Raw genomic sequence first — 24,470 nt, forward strand, 5'->3', positions numbered from 1 at the left:
TACAAATTAACTTCGAGGTCTGAAAAACGTTCTATAAAATCCCGTGATTTCGTCTCGATAAATTTTATTTTTGTACGACTTCAAATTCATTTATTACCTTCCAAAATTCCCCAGAAAAATTATAATATCTTCAAATTAACAAGATAATAATTAATAAATCACTATTTACTCAAAAATAAATTATAAACCAACTTTTTCTGAATCTCACAATCTATTTAGATTGTGTTTGGTTATTAAATTAAGAGATTTAGAAAATAACAATACATGTCATTTTCTTATTTGTCCACATATGTTTTAAGGACAATTGGATTCAAAATGATTAAATATCCCTTAAAAAGAGGTCATTTTTATGTAATTGCTAATTAGTGAATTATTTTTATTTAACAGTATTTGCCTTCAACATGCATTATATTCATCTTAGTAAATAGTTTTAACACAAATTATGTTCTGAAACACAAATTATAGTTTAGGGGTAAAAACATAATTAAACTTAAAATTGATTAAAATAAACGCCACGCGTGTGTATACCTCCCCACTGGTTCTCTACTTGTACAGTTGTACCTAAGCAGCTCTCTGAAACCCAAAAATCTCTCGTCAGAATCACTCAAACAACACCATGGAAACACAAGACGGCGACAACCTCAACACTACCTCTTCATGGAGCTCTGCAGCAAACTGGTCCATCACCGGTGGCTCTCTCGTAAATAGCGTCACTTTGGAGTCCTCTTTTTCCCCGATCGACGACAGCGAGACTCAAAATTCCACCCCCAAATCCTCTCTTATTCTGCACCCTCCATCAACCGATTCTGGCCCTTGCGAGATCACCAGTATGTTCCACAATTTTCTTTCGTTTTTGAATTTTTTCCGGGATAGCATTTTTCTTAGAAAATTTATTGAATTTGTATGCGTGATTTCTTTGTTGAAATATTGTGGTTAAAACGATTAATTTATTATTTGGTAATTTCGATTCAATTTACGTTAAAAATATTGAGGGTAGCCCCATGTTTGGGGTATGAGAAAAACATAAAAATAGTAAATTTTTTTGTGGTCGAAAAAAAAAAAAGCAAATCTACTTCTATGAATATATACAGAAAGTTCAGTACTTTTCTTAACTTGGCCACCGCACATATGTGTCACCTCATGATCCCAACCATTATCTTTTAGGTCTAAAGAATTATACTTGAAGAAAAATCAACTAAATGAGAAACCTTACCCGTCTATTTATAATAAATTAAATAGACAATTACAGACACTCTCCGATAACACTGAACGATCATAGTGATGATTAAATGTTTAAATCATTTCTAAATTGGTTGATCCTAAACAAGGAACGTATCGGACCATTGCCTAACAAATTTTTCACTTTCCTCTGTGTGTGTGTGTGTGTCTATTTATGAATATAATTGTCATATTGGCACTGTCAGATTGTGAATTAGGACCAACTGGTCCTTAAATAAGCATTTGTTAATTAGCAAATGGATCAAATGTATGATGAGGACTTAGACTATTAGAGAATAATTGTATATATATTCTTCTTTTTTTCTTTTCTCTTTTGGTGGAGTAAGATTTTCTGTTATTTTTGAATGATAATTGATGCTAAAATAGAATTCAGTGAGAATGAGGATTGTCTAATTTTTTAAAATAGCGAAGATGTTAATGAAGCCTAATGGAGGGGTGATAAAAGGTGCTTGTGTTGAGCCTCGGTAAATATGACATGGTCAACATACTTAGTTATCAAAAAGAGGAAAGGATAATACAAATATTTTACATGAAACCATGCACTTTTGCCCCTCTGGTTATAAATATTGTAATTACTTAGATATATCTTAAACCTTTAAGGTAGCTCTGAACATGGACTTTTATTTTCTTTTGTTAATATGGTTGTCCTCTGATGGAACAATTCATCACTTAGTACATGTATCAAGAATTTTAAGCATAAACCACCCGGCACTGCTATTTTGTTGGCAATAGATACTTTGATTTTTGCAAATTTGTGCTTCATTGCATTCATAAGCCGCATACTTTATTTTCCTTTTGGCTGGTTTTTGGGGTTATCGTCTTTGTTGTTGTCCAAGTCTTTATTCTTCCTTTGCACAGGAACAATTTCTCAACACCCTACAATTGTACCAAATGCATCAATGTCCCCTAAAGAAAGCTTTTAAAACAATGTCCCTCAAACAAGAAAAAAAATTCAAATGTTTAAAGTAGAAGAGTCAGTCAAAAAAGAAAAAGAAGATAATTGATACTTTCAAATGACCAACAACTTATTGCACTGCAGTTAATTTCACACAAAAGCATGAGGTCCAGCAGGTTTATGTTCGGAGTACTGCCCGAGTCTATGAGATATACTACACACCTGATTTGCAGAGTGAGAACGAATATCTCTGTACTGTTCGCTGTGGCATTGCTGCCAGAGATGAAGTGCTTTACACAGCTGATAATGAAGAAGTTCGATCTGCACATTCAAATGGGTCTCTTAAGGACCTATCTGATGAAAATTTCAGAAATGGAAATAACCTGAGCCCCAGTGAAGATGACTGGGTTGAAGTGAAAGGTCCAGATACTCATGTTCTTGATAACAAAATGAATTCTTTGACATTGAAGTGTGGTTCTGCACAGGTATGTTGCTTCGTTCTCCATACATTAATCCCAGTGACCCACCTCTCCCCACCCCCCCCCCCCCCCCCCTTTTTTTTTTCCCTTCCATCTAGTCAATCCTTTATGGTGCTCCTCATGCCTTTAGCCACATATATGGAGGTGTTGGCCCATTATCATTGTGGTTGAGAGGTTTATGAGTGCAAATTATCGTAGTGTCAAATCAGCTTATTGGAGTGTTCGTTGGCCAATTTCTATTTGACATTTTTCACATTTAGAATATATTATTACTGCTCCAAGGCCTCTTCAGATGCTTTTTGTCACTTGTAGTGCCCTTTTGTTTGATGTATTGGGCTGGGATGAGTGATTAAACATGAGAGTACTAATCTATATTGATTATTATCTTCACTGATCAAGGTAAATTTTTCAGGCTTTTTATGAAGCTACAGCACAGATTAATGATGTAAATCCTTGTGTATCCCTTACGCTTCGTCTATTATCGCTTGAGAGGAAAGATTGTGTTTATGTTGATGAGATCTATGTGTTTGCTGATCCTGTTGATTCAGCTGATTCAGAAAATCAAGTGAGTACAGTTGAAAACTCAGCTGGAAGTTCTCTCATGGCCATGCTTGTGCCTACCCTTTTGCAATTATCTAAAACGAGGGGTGTTAACCAAACACAAGACAAGCCAATTTCTGATACATCCGAAAATCAGAACTTCCTAGAGATTGGGTCAAAAGCAAATGATTGTACCAGTGTTGCAACTAAGATTCCGAAGGAAAGAAAATCCACCATACCTGAGCATCAAGAAGTAAAGTTGCAGGATGTGTATGGGGTTACTGTCGGTACACCTCAAATACAGATCCCCCCAGAAGTTCCCATTAGAGAAAGCAAACCTGATTCCCCTCCACAAGTTCCTGTTGAAAGAGTTGTGGACCAGCTGTACTCCCGAATCAGCAGAATAGAGGATCTATTTTTGAGGTTCGAAGACAAAATGCTAAAGCCCATAAGCAGCATTGAGGCAAGGCTCGAAAGTGTAGAGCAGCAACTTGAAGTACTTGCCAACAAATCGCAGAATTCTGGATTGCCAAGTTGCTCAAGATTCTGTGCTCCTCCTTTCTCATGCAATGAATCTGATTCCAACTCTTTCTACAACAGTGGAAATGATTATCCCCGTTGTGAGGCATTTGAATCAGCAAAGGACATTCAATCTGATGCACTCCCTATCACACCTTATGACATGTCTGATTCAGTAAATTCCACTCAGTTGTTGCCAAGTCTAGTAGTAACTGCTCCTGAATTTTCGAATGGTGATGATGAGGAAGAAGATCATGCATCAGATGTAGGGATAACTTCTTCAGTAAATATTCCAAGGCCTGCTTTGACAATTGATGATGCTTTAGCATCTGCTCTAGCTGGGTTCATGTCTTTGACTTCAACCCAGTCACAGAAATATACTCAAACTCTTTCAGTTAAAGCGCCTGAGTTTTTAAGCGAAGAAGATAGTAGCGTTGACAGAGAATCTTCGGCAAGAATTGAACATGAAATAGGCACAGATCCATCCATGTGCTTTAATGAAATTGATGTAAAAGAGGGTGAGGACAATGTGATAAGATCTTCTAATGATGAGCACACTGATAAAACAGACGGAATTGATAGACAGCACCAGCATTACGAGGGTGGAGAAAAAGGCAAACCTGATGGAAATAGTGTTGAGAATGCAGTTGATCCGGCCAATCATGGCATGGCTAGAACTGATTTTTATCTGTTAACAGAAGAGTTTGAAATTGGAGAAGTGAGCAGTGAGTTAAGCAACATTCTGGGCCGTGATAAAACTGATATTCCAAACCTGTTTCCTCAAAATGAGAATGATGATGGATATGATAACACCCAGGAAGATGCTAATACAAATACTGATTTAACTACTGCAAAGCAAGTGACTGAAGAGAAATCTGACAAAGATATTTTAAAGAATATCCTTGAATTTTCACGGGCTGCTTCTGTGGTGGATTTTGAAATTCCAATGCTGGATGTGAAATTCATTTCTCAGGATAGTTGTGATGCCAATTCTTCTCTTAAAGCCCTTTATGATGAATTTCCAGAATCAATGACCGAAGTTCCTTCCGTCAAGGAAACTGAAACTGGTGATGTGCCCCCAGTTGGTGAGGATTGCAACTTGATTTTGGTGGAGGATGGAGAGCCATGTGGTCCTGCCCCTGATGGTAACTTTTCTGTGAATATGGATTACTATAATTTAGAAGAACCTCTGACTGTGAGCATGTGGGATGCAAATCTGCAGGGTAATCATACATGCAATAGCCATGAAACATTTGCAGGGAGTCTCATTTGATGAGTTCCTGTCTACAAGTTTGTTGATCTGTACATAAATTTGTGCTAGACAAGAATTGGTTGTGTACTGATTTCCTATTTCTTCTCCCCTACATTACGCATATCAACCAATTCAAAGAAATGTGAGTTGTGACAGCATATTGACGAGTCTCTGAATACTTGTGTGCGCATTTCTAAATCTTTGGTATGTTTGTAGCATCACTTCATGGTTTTTTTTTTTTTTTGAAAGTTAAATAGGTATTTAACATATGCATGCACCATATATTAAAGTCCTCCAACCTGAATTTGATAGCAACAATAGATCGAATATATTTAATAGATTGTAAGAAATTTATCACAATGGTTGTGTACAGAAATTTATTACAAACATGATGATCCCCTTTTACAGGGTGATGTACAGAATACTTTTTACAAACATAATAATTAATTTATTCAAGAAAATATATGCATAGGAGTATAGGACAATGCAATTTTCAGTTTCTTCATAAATTACTTGTGTGGTTTAAATAAACATGTGAAAAAGAATGTGGAATAAATAATGTCGGTGAAAAGGGAATACTGCAGCAAAACATATAGAAGCACTGGGACAACTGCACATCCAGTTACGAGTGCAGGGAGGTAATCTTTACGACCGTAAGCAATAAAAAAAGCCGTGGCAAATGCCACCATCATACCCATAATTGAAAGGAAGAGTAATGTGAGTCCCATTATGAGCTTCGAGGGTAAAGATGCAAGAAAATCTCTTTCAGCATACCTTGAGGCTTGAGGTGAGGATAGCCAACAAAAATGCCAACGCATCAGATACACAAATATGATAAAAATTTGATATGCAGACTTTTCGAAACGTTGATCAAGAATTGTTTGATTATAATGATTTCCCATTTGACCAGTTGTTGCTTGATTATACTGATTTCCTCCATGCGCAACAGTAGTCCCTGCAGCAAATAAAACGCCAGCAATAATGGTTGACACGATTGTATAGGATTTTCATCCATTTTTGACCCTCTTTCAATAACTCTTGATGCTCATAAGTGAATAATTCTTGAGGTGTTTTGCCTTGTTGCGGTGTAGTATCTTGTTGTTGAAATGTAGTGGCTTGTTGCGGTGCAATGCCTTCTTGTTGTAGTGCAATGCATTCAACGCCTTCTTGTTGCAGTGCAGTGCCTTGTTGTTGCGGTGGAGTGTCTTGTTGTTGCGGTGCAGTGTCTTGTTGCTGTGGTGCAGTGCCTACTTGTTGTGGTGCAGTAGCAGTGCTTTGTTGTTATTAACTGAAATTTAGATGGAATGAGCTAGAGGTGATACATTACAGCAAATTTTTAAAGTCAGTGCTCTGACCACCCTAAACTGCTGAGTTGACCATTCTATTTCAAAATTTCAATTTTACCCTTAAAACAAAAAATTTTAATTTTGTTCGTTGGGTCATTTGACAGTTATCTATATAAATATTTATGATTATTCAACAGTTATCTAGTGAACATTAGTGAATTATTCGGTAGATAACCACCAAATAGAAATGAAAACAGCATTCGACAGTTATTTGCTGAAATGTTTGTTTATTCGACACTTATCTGTCGAACATTGGTGGATGTTTCAGTAGATAACCACCGAATGAATCTGGGTGATTTCATCATGTTTTTGCAATAAAGGATAAAATAGGAAAAAAGTTGGACAAAATATGTTAGGGTGGTCAACTTAACAGCTGAAGGTGGTCTGCATATATAGCCTCACTCATTTTTTAATTCAGGTGATAAAGTGGCACAAATTTTTTTTTAGGTGGTGAAGTGAGATCAAGTCCAAAGTTTAGGTAAGTAAAATATAAAAAAGTCTCTAATTTTTTATAAGAAAAGAGTTAGTGGAATCGAGTGAGCAAATTGGGTGGGTCTATTTAGAATTATCTTTCTTTTTTAAAAATTTAAATACTCTACTATATGGATTTATGAAAATAACCTTAGAGTTAACAGAAAATTTTACGAAAATGGATGATAGGTGCCACAATATTGTCACCTTCGTGAAAATATGGGTGGTTGATTGTAAAATTTTTTTTTTTTAGGTGGTAAATGTGCACATCCCCAATACTCTTGGTGGTATTAATATATAAATACTCTTGATGGTATTAATATATAAATTTCAATTAATAAAGTAGACAAGTAAAAGTAAGTTGAAAGCTGAAAGTGTACTGATAAAGTAATGAATCGATCAAATCGTTTACCAATTTAAACATTAAACTTGTATTTTACTTATAGAAATAATCATATAATATATATAAATAATTTATTTTCCTTATAACATAATTTCAATATATTTTTAGTATGAAGTACTCAATAGAATTATATTTTAGGCTGTTAACTTATTAATTATTATCATGTCGGCATGTGTGGAAGTTATCAATTTCTGGACTCAGCCCCCATTGATTGACGTTGCAGAATTTGCATTGCAAATCGTCATTTTTAGGTTAAAACTCTCAAGCTTTTGTGGCCAAAAATTTGAAACTTAAATCTTAAAATTTAAGCGATAAACATGCGCAGATCGTTTAGGGAACATAAAATTTTCAACTACCAATCAATCATCACTTTTATCTGAAGTGTGGAAATCTCAAAGAAAATCAATGCAACAATGGCATATAGCAGAGATTAATTCAAGCAAACACACGAACACACACAAATCAGAAACAAATCAAGGAGAGAGATATTTGGAAAAAGAGAGAAACTGAAGCAAAGGAGAAGTTCTATTAGCTTCTCTTAGACACCTCATACGAAAACAAAACAGGCTATATGTTATAAAAATACATCCGTCTCAATAGTCTTGGAAAACACAAAACGACATTGCCAATAGAAGGGTCTAGAAATAGAGAACCCAAAGAATAACACAAAAGGCTCGAGCTAATTTTTACTCGAGAAAGACATTACAAAAATAACAGTAATAAGAAATTGATTTAATTCCCAACATGTAGTGTGGTTCTAGAATAAACATTTGAATAGTTATAATATGCATATGACAAGCTATTCAAAAATATATATACATTATTTTTTTGTTAGAAAAACAAACATACTTACGTACTGTATGATTCTGTAGGAAGTAGATGATCGAGAGAATAGGTACCTCGAACTAGTGGCGGAGCTAGAATTTTCATTTAGGGGGGGTCATCCTTAATTAGATGCTTGTTGTTCTTCTAAATTCATAATCATTATGAAATATAAAACAAGTCATTCCTAATATGAACATTGTTTGTGGGAAAATCCACATCGATCCGAATAGCCAATCACAGCTCGACACGTGGCTGGTCAACATCCACCTTGGAGTTGACTCTCAGTGGTCAAACTTTGACCTCCACGTCATCACCACTTAGCACTGCCTCCGCTAGCCCGGACCGGATCCCCATGCCAGGTCCTCCGTGCCCAGTCCGAGCCGAACCGATGATCTTCCAGGGGATTGAATGTCCATCTTTCCACGGTCATCCTGGTTCGGCTCGGCTCGGCACCGAAGTGACCTCCTTTCGAGTTCTGACGTCAGCCAGTTAGAGCTCGGAGGGACCCTGGTCCCTATGTTCGGATCGGTCCGGGATCCCATTCCCGATCCGATCACACATGGACTTCACGCATACGCAGAAAGAACATCTGTCCGGTTCGGCTCGGCCCTCCGCCGCCATTTCCAGGAAGATCACGCTGGGACGAACCGCCACACTTGAATGCATCTGACACAATCTTCTGACAGATAGAATATCCAGTCTGCATTCATGGCTGCTGGGCAGTTTGCCTGAACCTTCCAGCCTTGCATTTAATGGAGCATTCAATGCAGCATTGAACGCTGAGGAAGCAGGCAGCTGAGCATGCAACTGGGTCTGACCAGGTGCGTGGGTCTCTGGCAACCATTCATTCACATGCAGGTATCTTACTCATTAAGGTTTCCTTTGCTTATATATATATCAAGTCAATGTGCAAAAACCACTACTACAAATCTACCCATAAACACTTACACAAAATTTCCATTCACCAGAGAGCTTACCCAACTTGCTGAGAATAACCCAGAACATTTGCCTTGTTCTTCCTATTCTCCCAAGTTCATCCTCTGTTCTTCCTCATCCACCACCAAACACCATCACTGATTTCATCATCGGAGTGTGTTTGGCTGGTACCACACCGGTCCATTCCCTTTGATATTGTTTTGTCTACAGGAAGATCCCAATCAACATCCACATCAACATCCAGCAGGACTTCGGATCAGCCAAGTCATCATCTCTACGTTGTTGCATCTGCCTTACGAGAATTTGCATCAACAGATTGGCGCCGTCTGTAGGAATTGACTTCAGCCGTTGTGTTCATCACCGCAAGCGCTAAGCTCTTCCTTCACGCGAGTCATCATGACTACCATCTTTCGGGACACCAGCTCTTCCTCAGAAACATCTCAGAATGATGAACAACATCAGCCTGAGACGCCTGAGAAAACGAGGGGAGCACAACTCCCCAGGACATCAAAGTCCAAAGGTCCCTCGAAAATCCGAGCTGCCCATAAACTCCTTAAGGAGAGCCGGCGACATCTAGCCGCAGAGAATGCACTCCTGAAGCAGAATAATGAGCTGCTTGCAAAACAGGCCAAGCTGGCCGGCGAACTTGCACGCCATCGTGCTCAGCTCGAGAACAGTGAGGGATCGGGCTTCCGATCGCGTCGGACCCGAACCGAGCAGGAGGTCCTTTCACCATCTCCTTCTCGGCAAAGCACTCCTGCCGAGCCGAACGACCAGACCGATCGGCAGGACTCGGATCACGTCTTCCCGGGCTTCGAGGACATGCCCCCGGCCGAACAGGCCGAGTGCCTGAACGCCCACCGTCTTCTTCAGCAAAAACAGGCGGCTTTCGGGAAGCGTGCCCCCAAGAATTCGAGCGGAGACCGTGCCGACCCGAATACAAACCAACGACCCCCGGCCCAATCAAGGTTGGGGGCCAACAGTTCTGCCGGTTCGGCCGAAACCAGGGTCCCGATTGGGGATAGGCTCGGCCCCATTACCAGCCAGGACCCTTCCCCATCAGGAGCTCACTCAGGGAGACGATCGGTGAGCGATCGACTGGGATCGACTATGATCATGTCGGATCGACGACCGGTGAGCGAGAGGATCACTCGCCAGCCGGTGAGTGAGAGACTCGGTAACCAGGCCGAATGCTCGGGGGAAAATGCGGCCGAGCCGACCCCGCCCGACGTGGAAAATCTTGTCCGGACTCTGGTCCAGGACCAAATCCGGAGCGTCCACGATCGGCTCGGCCATGTCGAGGTCTCCAGGGGGTACACCGGTAGGGCCGACCACGGAGAGGAACTCCCCCTCCCGTACACCAGCAGAATCCTGGATGCTGAGGTCTCCCGCGACACCAAACCCCCCAAGATGGATCAGTACGATGGGACCAAGGATCCCTACGACCATCTTGACAGTTTCAGATACGCCATGGAGGCCCGCCAGGCATCTGAAGCCACGAAGTGCAGAATCTTCCCTTCGACCTTGAAGGGCTCGACTCGGGGATGGTTCCGAACTCTCCAACCGAACTCCGTCGATTCATTCTCCGACCTCCGAAGGGCCTTCCTGGCGAGATATCGGGTTGTATCCGAACGACTCTACAACTTGAACGATATGTCGCTCGTTAAGCAGCAGGAAGGGGAGAGCCTCAAGGCCTATCTGATCCGCTTCAACATCGAGTATACGAAGTGTGACGATTGCGACGATAGGTCAGCTAAGAACGCCCTCATGCAAGGTCTGCACGCCGGGGGACTCCGCTCCCACCTAATGAGGAATCCTCCCTCCACTTACGATGAGCTCTCTGCCGAAGCCACTAAGTGGGCGAGGGCTGAGGAGTGGGACGCTCAGGTGGAGGCCCTGAACCCCAGGCCGACCTCGGCCAAGAGGAAGGAGGGAGAGGTCGCAACTCCCAAACCCCAGGTCCAATCCAAGAAGACCAGGACCGAGGAGCCACGCCAACTTTTGGGCAAGGGACCCAAATTTGTCCAGTACACGGAGTATACTCCCCTCAACGCTGGTCTGGAGACGATCTATTCCAAGATCAAAGACCAACTCCCAGCTGCCAGGGAGATCAAGGGACCACCCCCAGACAAAATCAAGGAGGGCGTCTTCTGCAAGTACCACTCCAATCACGGCCACGTCACGGGTGATTGCTACGCCCTCCGCGACGGAATTGAGACTCTTGCCCGGGCGGGTAAGATCAACCAATTCCTGGCCGGCGGGCCTAGGGTACCCAAGGCCGCGCTGAAGAAGCCCACCAACACCATCGAGGTCCAGGATGCTGCCATAGGATCAATCGGCGGGGGACCAACCTTCGTGGGGAGCTCGAACCGATCCCAGAAGGAGTATGTCAGACAGGCGGCTCAAGCTCACGAGTCCCTGTCGATCCAGGCAGGTCAGTCCAGCACTTCCAAAAGACAGCGGAAGGACTGGGCGCCGGTCACCTTTGAGCCGAACGAGGCAAATGAGATCATCTTCCCCCACTATGATCCAGTCGTCATAGTGGCTGAGGTGGCCGGAACAACCATCGCGCGCTCCTTCGTCGATGGAGGGAGTTCAGTCAACATCCTCTACCACTCTGCGTTCGCGCAGATGGGCATCGGCGAGGATAAGCTGGAGACCGACACACCTGCCTTGGTCGGGTTCGGGGGAGAAGTGGTTCAGCCCCTCGGACACATCTACCTTCCCCTTTCGCTCGGGAAGGGACCGATCAAGAAGACCTGCATGACGTACTTCATTGTCGTCAAGCGGCCGTCAGCCTACAACATCATTCTGGGCAGACCGGCTCTGGTCGACCTTGACTGCATCGTCCATTACGCCAACCTCCTCATCAAATGTCCGGTGGGCGACGACTGCATCGTCATTCAGGGAGACCAGTGCTCGGCTCGGTCTTGCTACGCCGCTTCGATCAAGCAGAAGGGTCAGCTGCCGAACTCACAGGAACTCGACTCCATCGCTGATTCGGGCAGGTGGCCGAGGGCGGAGACATTCAATTTCATTTCCGAGCCGAACCCAGAATCTCGGCCCCTTCCCGCCGAGGCCTGGGAGGAAGTGCCGATCTCGGCCGAGACACCGGATCGGCTCGTCCGAGTGGGGACTCAGATCAGCCCCGAGCAACGTTCTGCCATCATTGACTTCCTCCGTGCCAATGCGGAAGTGTTCGCCTGGTCTTACGATGACATGCCAGGCATATCGTCTGACGTGATCACCCACAGGCTGAACACCGACCCGGGATGCAAACCGGTCCGTCAGAAGAGGAGGTCATACGATCCGGTCCGATACGCCGCCATGGCTGAAGAGGTAACCAAGTTGCAAAACAACGGGTTCATCCGGGAGGTCAATTATCCCGACTGGCTTGCCAACGTGGTCATGGTGAAAAAGAACAATGGGAAGTGGAGGATGTGCGTGGACTTCACCGATCTGAACAGGGCTTGTCCCAAGGATAGCTTTCCCTTGCCCAGAATAGATCAGCTCGTCGATGCAACAGCAGGACATCAGCTCCTCAGCTTCATGGACGCCTACTCTGGATACAACCAGATCCTGATGCACAAGTCCGACCAGGAAGGCACATCTTTCATAACGGACCGCGGCATGTACTGCTACAAGGTCATGCCCTTCGGCCTCAAAAACGCCGGAGCCACTTACCAAAGGCTGGTCAACCACATGTTCAGATCTTCCATCGGCAAATCCGTAGAGGTTTACGTGGATGACATGCTGGTCAAAAGCATCAAGGCGGATGATCACGTCAAGGACCTCTCAGACATGTTCGGAGTCCTAAAAGAATATCAGATGCGGCTGAACCCAGCCAAATGTGTCTTTGGGGTTCGGTCCGGCAAGTTCCTTGGCTACCTGGTCAGCCAACGGGGGATTGAGGCCAACCCAGAGAAAATCCAAGCCTTGATCAACATGAAGTCCCCAAGGACACGCAAGGAAATCCAGAGTCTGACTGGAAGAGTCGCCGCCCTGAACCGGTTCATCTCAAAATCCACCGACCGGTGCCTCCCTTTCTTCAAAGCTTTAAGGGGAGCAGGGAAGAGCATAGAATGGACCCCCCAATGCGAGCAGGCCTTTCAAGATCTGAAAAGGCACATGGGGGAACCTCTCATCTTATCCAAACCAGAGGAAGGTGAAGAACTTTTTCTCTACCTCTCTGTTTCTGACTCGGCTCTCAGCTCAGTTCTAGTAAGAGAAGTCGGCGGTGTACAACACCCCGTCTTCTATACGAGCCGAGCCCTCGCCGATGCCGAGACCAGATATCCTAAATTCGAGAAGATGGCTCTCGCCCTGGTCAGCTCGGCTCGAAAATTGAGACCCTACTTCCAGGCCCATTCAATCGTCGTCTTAACGGATCAACCGCTCAGACAAATCCTGGCAAAACCCGAGACCTCGGGTCGGCTCATCAAATGGTCAGTCGAGCTCGGCGAGTTTGACATCATCTACCGTCCCAGGACGGCAATCAAAGGTCAGGCCATGTCGGACTTCATCTGTGAGTCGACCACCTCGACGGAGGACCCACCGCGCACCGACGCTATGCCAGCGGCGTCTGATCCGAACACAAACGGCGATCGCAGCCAGGTTGACCTCCTCACCTGGACCCTCTATGTGGACGGATCTTCCAACACCATGGGAAGTGGAGCCGGGCTTGTTCTGATCTCCCCAGAACAAGTTGTGATGGAGTATGCCCTTCGCTTCAGATTTCAAGCATCCAACAATGAAGCAGAGTATGAGGCTCTCATCGCCGGACTCAGACTGGCAAAGGAGCTCGGCGCAACCAAACTGAACATCTTCAGCGACTCCCAACTCATCGTCAATCAGATATTGGGAGAGTATGAGACTCGAGAACCCAGCATGACCGCCTATCTCGAGAAGACTCGTCTACTGCTTGGGAACTTCCATGAGTACAAAATATCCCAAATCCCAAGGGCAGAGAACTGCCGAGCCGACGCCTTGGCACGCCTGGCTTCGGCCACAGACACCGGATCCGCTAGGCACGTTCCAGTTGAAATCTTGGACAGACCTAGCACCGCCGAAAACGAAGTCACCGTCATGCAGACCGAAGCCGAGCCGAACTGGATGACGCCGATCATCAACTACTTGGTCTCCGGGATCCTTCCCCCAGAGAGGGACAAGGCACGTCTCATCAATACGAGGTCGGCTCGGTTCAGCATGATCAACGGTCAGCTCTACAAAAGGAGTTTCTCCCTGCCCTACTTGCGGTGCGTCACTCCCCGAGAAGGTCAGGATGTGCTGAGAGAAATCCACGAGGGGATATGCGGAAACCACTCTGGAGGAAGAGCCCTCGCCTACAAGACGATCCGGCAGGGCTACTTCTGGCCGACGCTGAACAAAGACGCGGATCATCTCTCTCGCGCTTGTATCAAGTGCCAGCAATTTGCCGCGGTTCCCCATCAACCTCCCCAGTTGCTGACCTCCATATCCAGCCCCTGGCCGTTCGCGCAGTGGGGACTCGATCTGATCGGCCCTATGCCGAAGGCGAAAGGGCAAGTCACCATGGCGGTGGTAGCAGTCGACTACTTCACCAAATGGGCCGAGGCCGAGCCCCTAGCCACAACCACAGCCGAACGGATGGAGACCTTCGTCTGGAAGAACATCATTTGCCGGTTCGGCATGCCGCACACCATCATTGCGGACAATGGCAAACAGTTCGACTGCAAGAAGTTCAGGAGTTTTTGTTCACGTCTGAACATCAACTTGCGCTTCACCGCGCCTTACCATCCGCAGTCAAACGGACAGGTCGAGGCCATCAACAAGATCATCAAGAAAACCCTCAAAACTAAGCTTGATAATGCTAAGGGGAATTGGCCTGAACTCTTGCCAGAGGTGCTTTGGTCCTACCGAACTTCCTATCGCAACTCCACGAAGGAAACACCCTATGCATTGGCGTTCGGAACTGACGCTGTCGTCCCGGTCGAAATGGGGACTCCTTCATTCCGGACCAGTACATACAATCCCGAGACCAATGACACCGGACTTCGGCTCGGCCTGGACATGATCGAGGAGAGGCGAACCGACGCAAATCTCTGCCGAGCCGCTTACCAACAGAGGGTAGCCAAATACTACAATCAGAGGGTCAGACCCAGAAGCTTCAGATTGGGCAGTCTCGTCATGAAGAAGAATCCCCTTGCCATCAAGGAGAGTTCGTTCGATCCGAACTGGACCGGACCATACAGAATCACAGGCATAGTCAAGCCTGGCACTTACAACTTGGCCACTCTGGCTTAGAAGCCTCTCAAGCATAGCTGGAACGCTGAACACTTGAAGACTTATTACCAGTAAAATGTAGTTAGGATCGGGGACTGTCCGACCTAACACCCATTCCAATCAATGAAGAGATGAACACATTTTGACTCATTTCTTCTTATTTTTCGAAGCGAACACTGGGGACTCTACTCCTATACACTTTCAACAAAGAGGAAAGATCTAAGTGTTCCCTCCGAAAAAAGTAACAAACCCATGTGCCGAGCCGAAGTGCCATTTTCGGCCCGACGCTCGGTACATTACAGACTCATCAGGTCTATAAACTCATGTGTCGAGCGGGCGCGCCATTTCCGGCCCGATGCTCGGCATATTACAGACTCATCAGGTCTATAAACTCATGTGTCGAGCGGGCGCGCCATTTCCGGCCCGATGCTCGGCATATTACAGACTCATCAGGTCTATAAACTCCCGTGCCGAGCTAGCGCGCCACTTTCGGCCCAATGCTCGGCATGGTACAGACTTATCAGGTCTATAAAAATCCCTGTCTGAGCCGAAGTGACTTCCTACAGTCCTAACGTTCAACAGGATATTTCTAAAAGAAAAATATACACTCCAATCGAAACTTTCATCGTGCATGCCGAGCCGATCTGAAAGTAGGTTTGAATATTTTTCTCAAAAAACTGCATTCCTAAATATCTCAATGGGTATGCCGAGCCCGTCCGAGGTGACTGGTTTTTTAAATTTTTACTTATCTTGGTTATGCTTATCAAGCTGATCCGAAGACAAGTTCTAATTTATCACTACCATTCATTTTCATTGCGATCGGCATGCCGAGCCGATCTCAAAATGCCTTGGTTTTTATTATGTCTTTCACTTTTATCATTTTCTTGTCCATGTGTTATTAGTTTTGTCTTTTAGCTTAATTTCCGAGCCGAACTGACAGCAACTTGTATCATAAAAAGAAAATACTGATAAAATTAAACAAGATAAATCCAAATACAATCTGTTCCAAAATTAGTCAAACCCGAGCCACACCTCGGCTCGGGGAGAAAAATAAAAACATAACTTTCCAATTAAACAAAATAAGCAATCATGCAGATCGCTCGGCAGGCCCCTCCTGGATCGGCTCGATGGACTCCTCGGGCGACTCCTCACCGAGCTGCACCACCTCAACCCCGCCGATCTGCATCTCAGCGTTGGGATCGGATTCGGGGGCCGGGGGGATCGGGGTCGGCTCGTACGCGGGCAGCGGAGGATCTTCCGGAGTCGGCTCGGCTTCAGCGGGGACTTGGCGATCGGGAGGAGGAAGCTCGTCCTGGTGACTCCCCTGGGTATCCTCCCCCTCGTCATCGGACTCGCCGAGGAATGAGACATCCCAGTCCGGCCTCTTCGACTTGATCTCGTCCAGAAGCTCCTTATACCCCTCGAAGTGGGCATCGGCAAGTGCCTGGGCGCTCGGCATTTCAGCTCGACGTCGGAGCTCGGCATTTTCGACCCTCCGTTCGGCCGCGTCGACGTCTCGCTGGAGATCGCCGACATAGTGCCTCAAGTCAGCCACATTTTGCTCCGAGGACGCAAGCTCCTTGCCGAGCCGAGCGACCTCCTCCTCCTTCCTGGCCAGCCTGGACTGCAGACCCTCCGACCGTTCGCGCTCGGCATTGACCGTCCGCTCGGCCTCGGCCAGCTTCTCTTTTAGCTCCAGGATTCGTGCCCGAAACCTCTCCAGTTTCGCCTCGGCATCGACGGCGGCCTTAGCAGCTTCGAACTGCCTCATGGCGAGCTGCAATAGAAACAAATCTGTTACTAATCCGAACCGAGCGGATAGACAAAATCCGAAGTAAAAAAGACTTACCATCATAGCCTGGCGGGATGTGATCAAAGCCTGGTGGCTGAAGCCCGGCTCGCCATGACCGGTCCACAGCCCCTCCAGCGCCTTCGGCGTCATCACACGCTTAAAGCCCGTGACGAACGGCTCGAGGCAAGGGTCTACCTCCACCGCCTTCAGGGGCCCCGATCCGGACGCCTCGGCACCAGAACCGCTGGGCCCGGCCCGAGCTCTCTTCTCCACCGGGGCCTCGGCCTGGGGAGCTTTCCTCTTCTCTGCCTGCCGAGTCGGTCTCGGCGCAGGAGATCTAGGCTGAGCTGCCGCTGGGGCAGGAGCCTGGACCGGCTCGGCAGGGGCCCGCCCCGCGGCCCTCCTCTGGACGCTCCGAGCAGCTTTCCTCCTGAGGCGAGCCTCCAGTTCGGTGGGCGCCATTCCCCTCTCTGCCCTAGGATTCCACCTGGGTACAAACCAGGAGATCCCGCTCTGTCTGATCTGGGTTTCCCCGAGCAGAAACTTGGTTGACAAGTACTCTGCTGGTGAGTCCCTGATCGCGGCGATCTGGTCCTTGAGCTCACCTCGGAGTTTATACTTGCCCCAGCTGACTGCAAAGACGAAGCCAAAAAGAGTTAGACAAAAAAAAAAAAAAATGCAATTATTACAAGACGTAAGCAAATTGTCCTCGGATCGGCCCCAAACTCCCAATGCCCACCTGGAATCCTAAAGGCTCTGGGAACCCGAGCCGAAGTCATTCTGTTCGGATCGGCGAACTCCCAATCCCCAGAGACAAAGAAGTATCTTTTCTTCCATGTCTTCTGGGAAGAGGGATTCCCACCGAAGAGTGGCCCCGAGTACGCCTGAAGGTTGTAGAATCCGAGCTCGCTCTGCTTCGACCTCAGCGCGTAATTACAGAACAGGATATCCTTGTGTGGCACACACTTGTGCACTTTGTGCCACAAGATATGCATAGACAGGATGATCCTGTATACGTTCGGGTTCAGCTGGTGTGGCGCCGCGCCGATCGTCGCGAGCCAATCCTGCAGGAAGGCGTGCAGGGGAAGCCGAACCCCATTCTCAAACATCTCCGGGTACATGGTCACCCATCCTATCGGGGGTCGGCTCGGCTTCTCCCCCTCGGCCGGCAACCTCATCAACACGGAGTCGGGAACTGAGTATCTGTCCCTCAAGTCCCGGAGATGGTACTCGGTCATCTCATTGGGGATCTGATCGGCCTTCCACGCCAATTCCTCGTAGAAGTCCGGGTCGATCGGACTCCCCGTCACCCCCTGGGCCGAGGTCGACGCCTCATGACCCCTGTCTCTTTCATCCGAGCCTGAGGTGAGTCTGCTCGGGATGGTGGCGATCGGCTCGACATCAAGAGGCTCTTCGTCGCCTCCTTCGGCCGTCCCTTGTTCCCGATCGGAACTCAGTATCTCGGGATTCTCTTGGTCTCCTCGGGCTCGGCGCTCACCACCTGGGTTGCGATTCAATGCCGAGCCGGCCTCGTCCAACTCTTCGGACAACCCGTCCCAACTCGCCTCACCCGCAAGTGGACTTCGGCTCGGTTCGGCCTCGTCCGCAGAAGGGCTCCGGCTCAGATCGGCCTCACTATCTCCTTCAAACGCCTCTCCAGAGCCGAGCCGATCACTCGAGTCGGATCCAGACATCACTAACAGTTTCTCTTTTTCTCTCTCTTGCTTTTTGGATCAAAAGGTGTCCTTTTTCAAGAACACCAAGAACAAACCCAGAAAAACCCGAAAAACACAAAAACTCAAGAATGGACAGAATCACTTACTGGTTTTTGTCCGGCCAATCTCTCCACCCCTCACACACTCGGAATGGCTTCGTCTATGGTTACGCTTGCCCGAAACCGTGACCGAACTGCTGCACTGACGACGGAGATAGGAGGAGATTCACGGCGGAGGAGGGAAGAGTTTGCAGAGAGAGAGTGGGAGTTTCTGAAAAGGTTGGAAAGTCAGAGGGAAGAGAGAGAAAGGCATGATTTATACCCCCATGCAAACTGATCTCAGCCCTTCATTTCTGGCGCTTCACATGCCAGATCTTGACACCTGTCAAGCATTCAAAAATTCCCATAACGAGGTGACCCTTACGTTCCCCCATGCAGAAATCAAACGTCCCTTCACCTGCCCCTGAGATATTTTGGCCAATCACAAGTCGTCATGTGTTCGGATCTTCGAGAACATGGACTTGTAGGGTTCGGCTCGGATCAAACAAAGTGCTATCTTTGGGAAGATCCTTACATCTCAACTTCCAATCCACCACTGTCTGCTCGGATCGGAAGTTGGGGGACTCCTGTTTGTGGGAAAATCCACATCGATCCGAATAGCCAATCACAGCTCGACACGTGGCTGGTCAACATCCACCTCGGAGTTGACTCTCAGTGGTCAAACTTTGACCTCCACGTCATCACCACTTAGCACTGCCTCCGCTAGCCCGGACCGGATCCCCATGCCAGGTCCTCCGTGCCCAGTCCGAGCCGAACCGATGATCTTCCAGGGGATTGAATGTCCATCTTTCCACGGTCATCCTGGTTCGGCTCGGCTCGGCACCGAAGTAACCTCCTTTCGAGTTCTGACGTCAGCCAGTTAGAGCTCGGAGGGACCCTGGTCCCTATGTTCGGATCGGTCCGGGATCCCATTCCCGATCCGATCACACATGGACTTCACGCATACGCAGAAAGAACATCTGTCCGGTTCGGCTCGGCCCTCCGCCGCCATTTCCAGGAAGATCATGCTGGGACGAACCGCCACACTTGAATGCATCTGACACAATCTTCTGACAGATAGAATATCCAGTCTGCATTCATGGCTGCTGGGCAGTTTGCCTGAACCTTCCAGCCTTGCATTTAATGGAGCATTCAATGCAGCATTGAACGCTGAGGAAGCAGGCAGCTGAGCATGCAACTGGGTCTGACCAGGTGCGTGGGTCTCTGGCAACCATTCATTCACATGCAGGTATCTTACTCATTAAGGTTTCCTTTGCTTATATATATATCAAGTCAATGTGCAAAAACCACTACTACAAATCTACCCATAAACACTTACACAAAATTTCCATTCACCAGAGAGCTTACCCAACTTGCTGAGAATAACCCAGAACATTTGCCTTGTTCTTCCTATTCTCCCAAGTTCATCCTCTGTTCTTCCTCATCCACCACCAAACACCATCACTGATTTCATCATCGGAGTGTGTTTGGCTGGTACCACACCGGTCCATTCCCTTTGATATTGTTTTGTCTACAGGAAGATCCCAATCAACATCCACATCAACATCCAGCAGGACTTCGGATCAGCCAAGTCATCATCTCTACGTTGTTGCATCTGCCTTACGAGAATTTGCATCAACAAACATCAAATTTTGTTTGTTAACCACAATATATTATTCTAAAAATTTTTTTTTTATAAAAAATATTTACTGCTACTTACTGCTACCAAGCAATTTATTGAAAAATAATCCATAATATTAAATTATTTTAAATACAAAAAAGACATCAAAATTTAACACTTTCAAGTTTTACAATACCTCTCAAATCTCTCAAATAAGATATGTCAAAACCTCTAAAAATTAATATCTAAACATTTCTGATAAAGCCACAAAATCATAATTAAATAAGCAATTTATTATGTTGCAGGTGGTTCTTAGTAGTTGAAATAATGCTGAATAATAGAGGGAGGGTTAAAAACAAAACCTAAAAACTAAGAGGAGAGGGGGGAGTCAGAAGGGTCAGCCGACCCTTGTGGGTCTTAGCTGGCTCCGCCCCTACCTCGAACCATAATAATTCCCCTACATTTGAAACACTGCTCCAATTAGTTTATTTAATTGACTTTTCGAAGCTGATTGTGTAGCTACATGAAGAAAAGTATTTCCTTGCTTATCTTCATACGCACCTATCACATTCCTTTTTAGGTCTAGCTATTTGCTCATGTATTAAATTAAAGACGCTTGTATCACGATGTGAAATTGCTGCATGTATTATGATCCAATTTTGGGCATTGTTTTCCCAAATGAAACCAGGACAAGCGTGAATAAACTCAACTACAAGCTTAATTAGAATTTTTTGATTGCACTGCATCAAACAATACATGAGAAGGATTGAGGCCATTTACTTTCTCAACTATCTGAACCAACTTGTGACTTTGGAAATAGTTAAAGATGGAAATCAGGGAATTGATAGTGAATATATATTATATTGAATCACAGAAATTGGTTGTTTCATTGGTTAATTCCCTAAATTGGTTGTGTTGCTGTTGGTTGTAGATGGAAAACTCAGGTAAATCACCTCACCAAGAAGCAAGGACCAGAACTACCGGGACCGAGACGGCGGAATCACATGTGGCGCCAGTTTCCGAGACTCAAGTTAATGCAACTCAAACCCAAGTTGGTGAGAGTGGCCAAGCTACCGAGCTTGAGAGTGTGAAAAGAAAATCTTCAACAAGGCAACCATCTGAGGTATGGGATCGTTTATACTACATTTGATGGTAATATTAGAGCTACTTGCAACTGCTGCAAAGCTGATTATGTTGCCCATCCCAAAAAAAATGGGACAACTAATTTGAACCATCATCTTGAGAGATGTAAGAATTACCCTTATAGAGTAGAGGACAAAAAACAAAAGATATTGGCTTATGATAATCCTGCTATGGATGTTGGGTTTAGTAAGGAATCTTGTCAAAAAGCATGTGTTGAGATGATTATTCTTGATGAGTTACCTTTTAGTTTTGTGGAAGGAGAAGGGTTTCGTCGTTTTTGTAGTGTTGCATGCCCTAAATGGAGAGTGCCATCTCGTAAGACAATTGCTCGAGATGTGCTTGCTCTCTATTATTCTGAAAACAGTAAATTGAAAGATGATTTAAGTAGGTATAGGGTTAGTCTCACTACAGACACGTGGACATCTATTCAACAAGTGAATTATATGTTTCTCACTACACATTTTATAGATGATGATTGGATGTTGCATAAAATAATTTTGAACTTTAGTGTGATTCCAATTCAAATCGTAAGGGTGAGACTATTGGGAAACTTGCTGAAGAATGTTTGGTAGAATGGGGTATAGAGAAAATACTTACAATCATGGTTGGCAATGCTTCTTCAAACGATAAAGGTTTGGAACATTTGAAAAGATGAAGACTTGGCAAACCCCAAATGCACTTTTTTTAATGGTAAAAATTTGCAAATGAGGTGTTGTGCTCATATTTTGAATCTAATTTAGCCTTCTAGGCTACGTTTGGTACACCAGATTAGGGAGGACTAGAGAGGATTGTGTTAAATAACACGCTTATCCTGTGTTTGGCATCACTCGATGCTATTTTAAGTGGGATTACATTGTGAGATTCCGTATTTTTCAAAGATTTATTTTAAATATTTTGAGAATTTATTTTGATTATTTTGAGAATTTTTTTTTAGAAATAAAAGATATTGGATTTAATTTTTAATTCTATTTTTAAAATTGGGTTTGACCCAGAGTTGAGTTTTAAAATTAGTGGGCTTTCGTCTTTGACTTTGGGCACGTTGGATAGGTCTCAAGTTCACGATTTCGTAGACACGAAACACATGTAAATCGGAGTTACGGTTTCGATTTTACAGACGTTCAAAGTGAAGGGCAATTTTGTAAATTTATGAAAATGGGTTTTAAAACCCAAAATCAGATTTTTATATCTAATTTATCTCTCTCTCTCCCCACTTATCTCTCTCTCTCTCTCCCCGATTCTCTCTCTTCTTTCTCTTCCCTCTCCTTGCGCACGGCCAGCTTCAGCGAGAACTCACCTTCGCCGGCCAACCCACGACGGCCGAAGGCCATTGACGTGACCCCCAGCCGCTGGCCATCCTCCCCTGAGTCTTCCTTGCACTGGCGAACTCTTCCACGTGCAGGAACAGCCGAGAAACACCCAACTCACTGCCGGCGATCTCATTTTTTTGGCAACAACGAGACACCGAACCTATTGGGTCTTCTTCCTCTCACCACGGTGAGTTCAACCATGGTCTCCGTTTGTCCATACGAGGCTCCACGATGGAGCAATGAGCTCGGGAAGCCAAGCCAACCGCCGGCTTTCACCGCCGATTTCCGTCATTTCCGGCGACTTTTGTCCGTCGGTCCAGTTGTCAAAAATGATCCTCGAGGTATAGGTAATCTTTCCCCTAAGGTGGGCACGTCCAATTTTGAGAAATTGGAAATTCGATTTTAGGGTTTATGTCTATTTCGAATTTCTTGAAATTGGACTTGAATTCGAGTTGTTTTTGTGTACTTGAAGGTTCCATTGTGCATTTAGGATGAATTGGAGTTGATTTTGGGTATTTCTAGGTTCGTGCCGCCACTGCCACCAACGGAACCACCACTTTTGGCGGCAGGTTAATGGTTGTTTGACCCGATTCCGTCCAATTGAAGTCCCAAGAACCTTTCTAGATTCTTCTGGTAAGTTTTTGTGATGTTTTGTGTGTTGTTTGTGGCCGGGCAGCCACCGGGTGTGGTGTTGCCGCCCAATCCGACCGTTGAACGGTCAATTTGTGAATCTGAATTGTTTTGATTTGATTGCCTGGTCTTAACAGGTGCACGGGCTCGGGAAATCTCATTCCCGATGTCGTTATGTTGCCGGATTTGATATCCAAGCAATGGTGTCGTGAAGGACATTTCGGTCATTTCACGTGTTTGCACTGTGAGTGAAACTTATCTGGTTATATTGTAGAATACCGTGGATGAATTGTCTGTTTTTGTGTGATTTGTTGCTTTATGTTAGGAAGGCTAAGTGTATGATTTGGATCATGAGAATGAATTGATGATTTGAGGCTAGGGAATTAATTAGGAATTATAGAGTTGCCCGAGAATAATTGCTAGATTAGAGAAGAAATGCTTATTGTCGAGGATTAATGAATAATGATTAGGCAATTATCATACATAATAATCAAGTTACTTATTGAGGAAGTATTTGGTACGATTTGAGTGGTAAACAAGTGAGGGGTTATCAGTAGGAATTAATTTCGGAAAGGATTCGGTATAGCTCGGGGTAGATTGTAAGTGGATCTCTGGTTTCCGAATTGTTTTGCACATTTTATAATTCGACTCTTTTCTTGATTTAATTGAGTATAGATAGTTTCTGGAAATGGTTTTTGGCATTATTTTGGGGAAGTTTAATTATTGAATTTTCGTCCTTTGGAAGATGATTTTGATCGAGCAGCTTTCACAATTTGAGAATGATTTTATTTAAGCGGATTTATTGGAAGAATTAAATTTCAGTTTTTATCTGGAGAAGTATTTTTGAGATGTGGTTGATTGAGATATCCAAAAGCAGTTTCAAACTGCCATATTAGTACCCCCCCCCTTCAGCAGGTATAGATTTGCTCTGCACTCACCTAGAGATGACTAAGCGGTGTATGACCAGCACTTGCCTAGTTGGCGGTGTATGACCAGCATGACATATTGTTCTGCACTTGCCTAGTTGGCGGTGTATGACCAGCATCACATATTGCTCT

General features: G+C 45.3%; 1 protein-coding gene across 1 annotated transcript; it reads left to right on the plus strand.

The window, feature by feature from the left end:
* The first annotated feature begins 560 nt into the window (after positions 1 to 560).
* Positions 561 to 5,082, plus strand: LOC147292130 (40S ribosomal protein S27). The gene is made up of 3 exons (XM_086238784.1): positions 561 to 827; positions 2,279 to 2,619; positions 3,026 to 5,082. Exons 1-3 carry the CDS (start codon positions 617 to 619, stop codon positions 4,943 to 4,945), a joined length of 2,472 nt encoding a protein of 823 aa, XP_086094910.1. The 5' UTR covers positions 561 to 616; the 3' UTR covers positions 4,946 to 5,082.
* The last annotated feature ends 19,388 nt before the right edge of the window (positions 5,083 to 24,470 follow it).

Source organism: Dryas octopetala, chromosome 3 (assembly GCF_963921425.1).
Source record: "Dryas octopetala chromosome 3, drDryOcto1.1, whole genome shotgun sequence".
Taxonomy (NCBI): domain Eukaryota; kingdom Viridiplantae; phylum Streptophyta; class Magnoliopsida; order Rosales; family Rosaceae; genus Dryas; species Dryas octopetala.

What these genes read in the sequence shown, in the direction of transcription:
- LOC147292130 (XM_086238784.1), top strand. Translation starts at nt 617, where the DNA reads ATGGAAACACAAGACGGCGACAACCTCAACACTACCTCTTCATGGAGC. An exon ending in TGGCCCTTGCGAGATCACCA is followed by an intron (nt 828 to 2,278) that starts GTATGTTCCACA and finishes ATTGCACTGCAG; the next exon opens with TTAATTTCACACAAAAGCAT. An exon ending in TGAAGTGTGGTTCTGCACAG is followed by an intron (nt 2,620 to 3,025) that starts GTATGTTGCTTC and finishes TAAATTTTTCAG; the next exon opens with GCTTTTTATGAAGCTACAGC.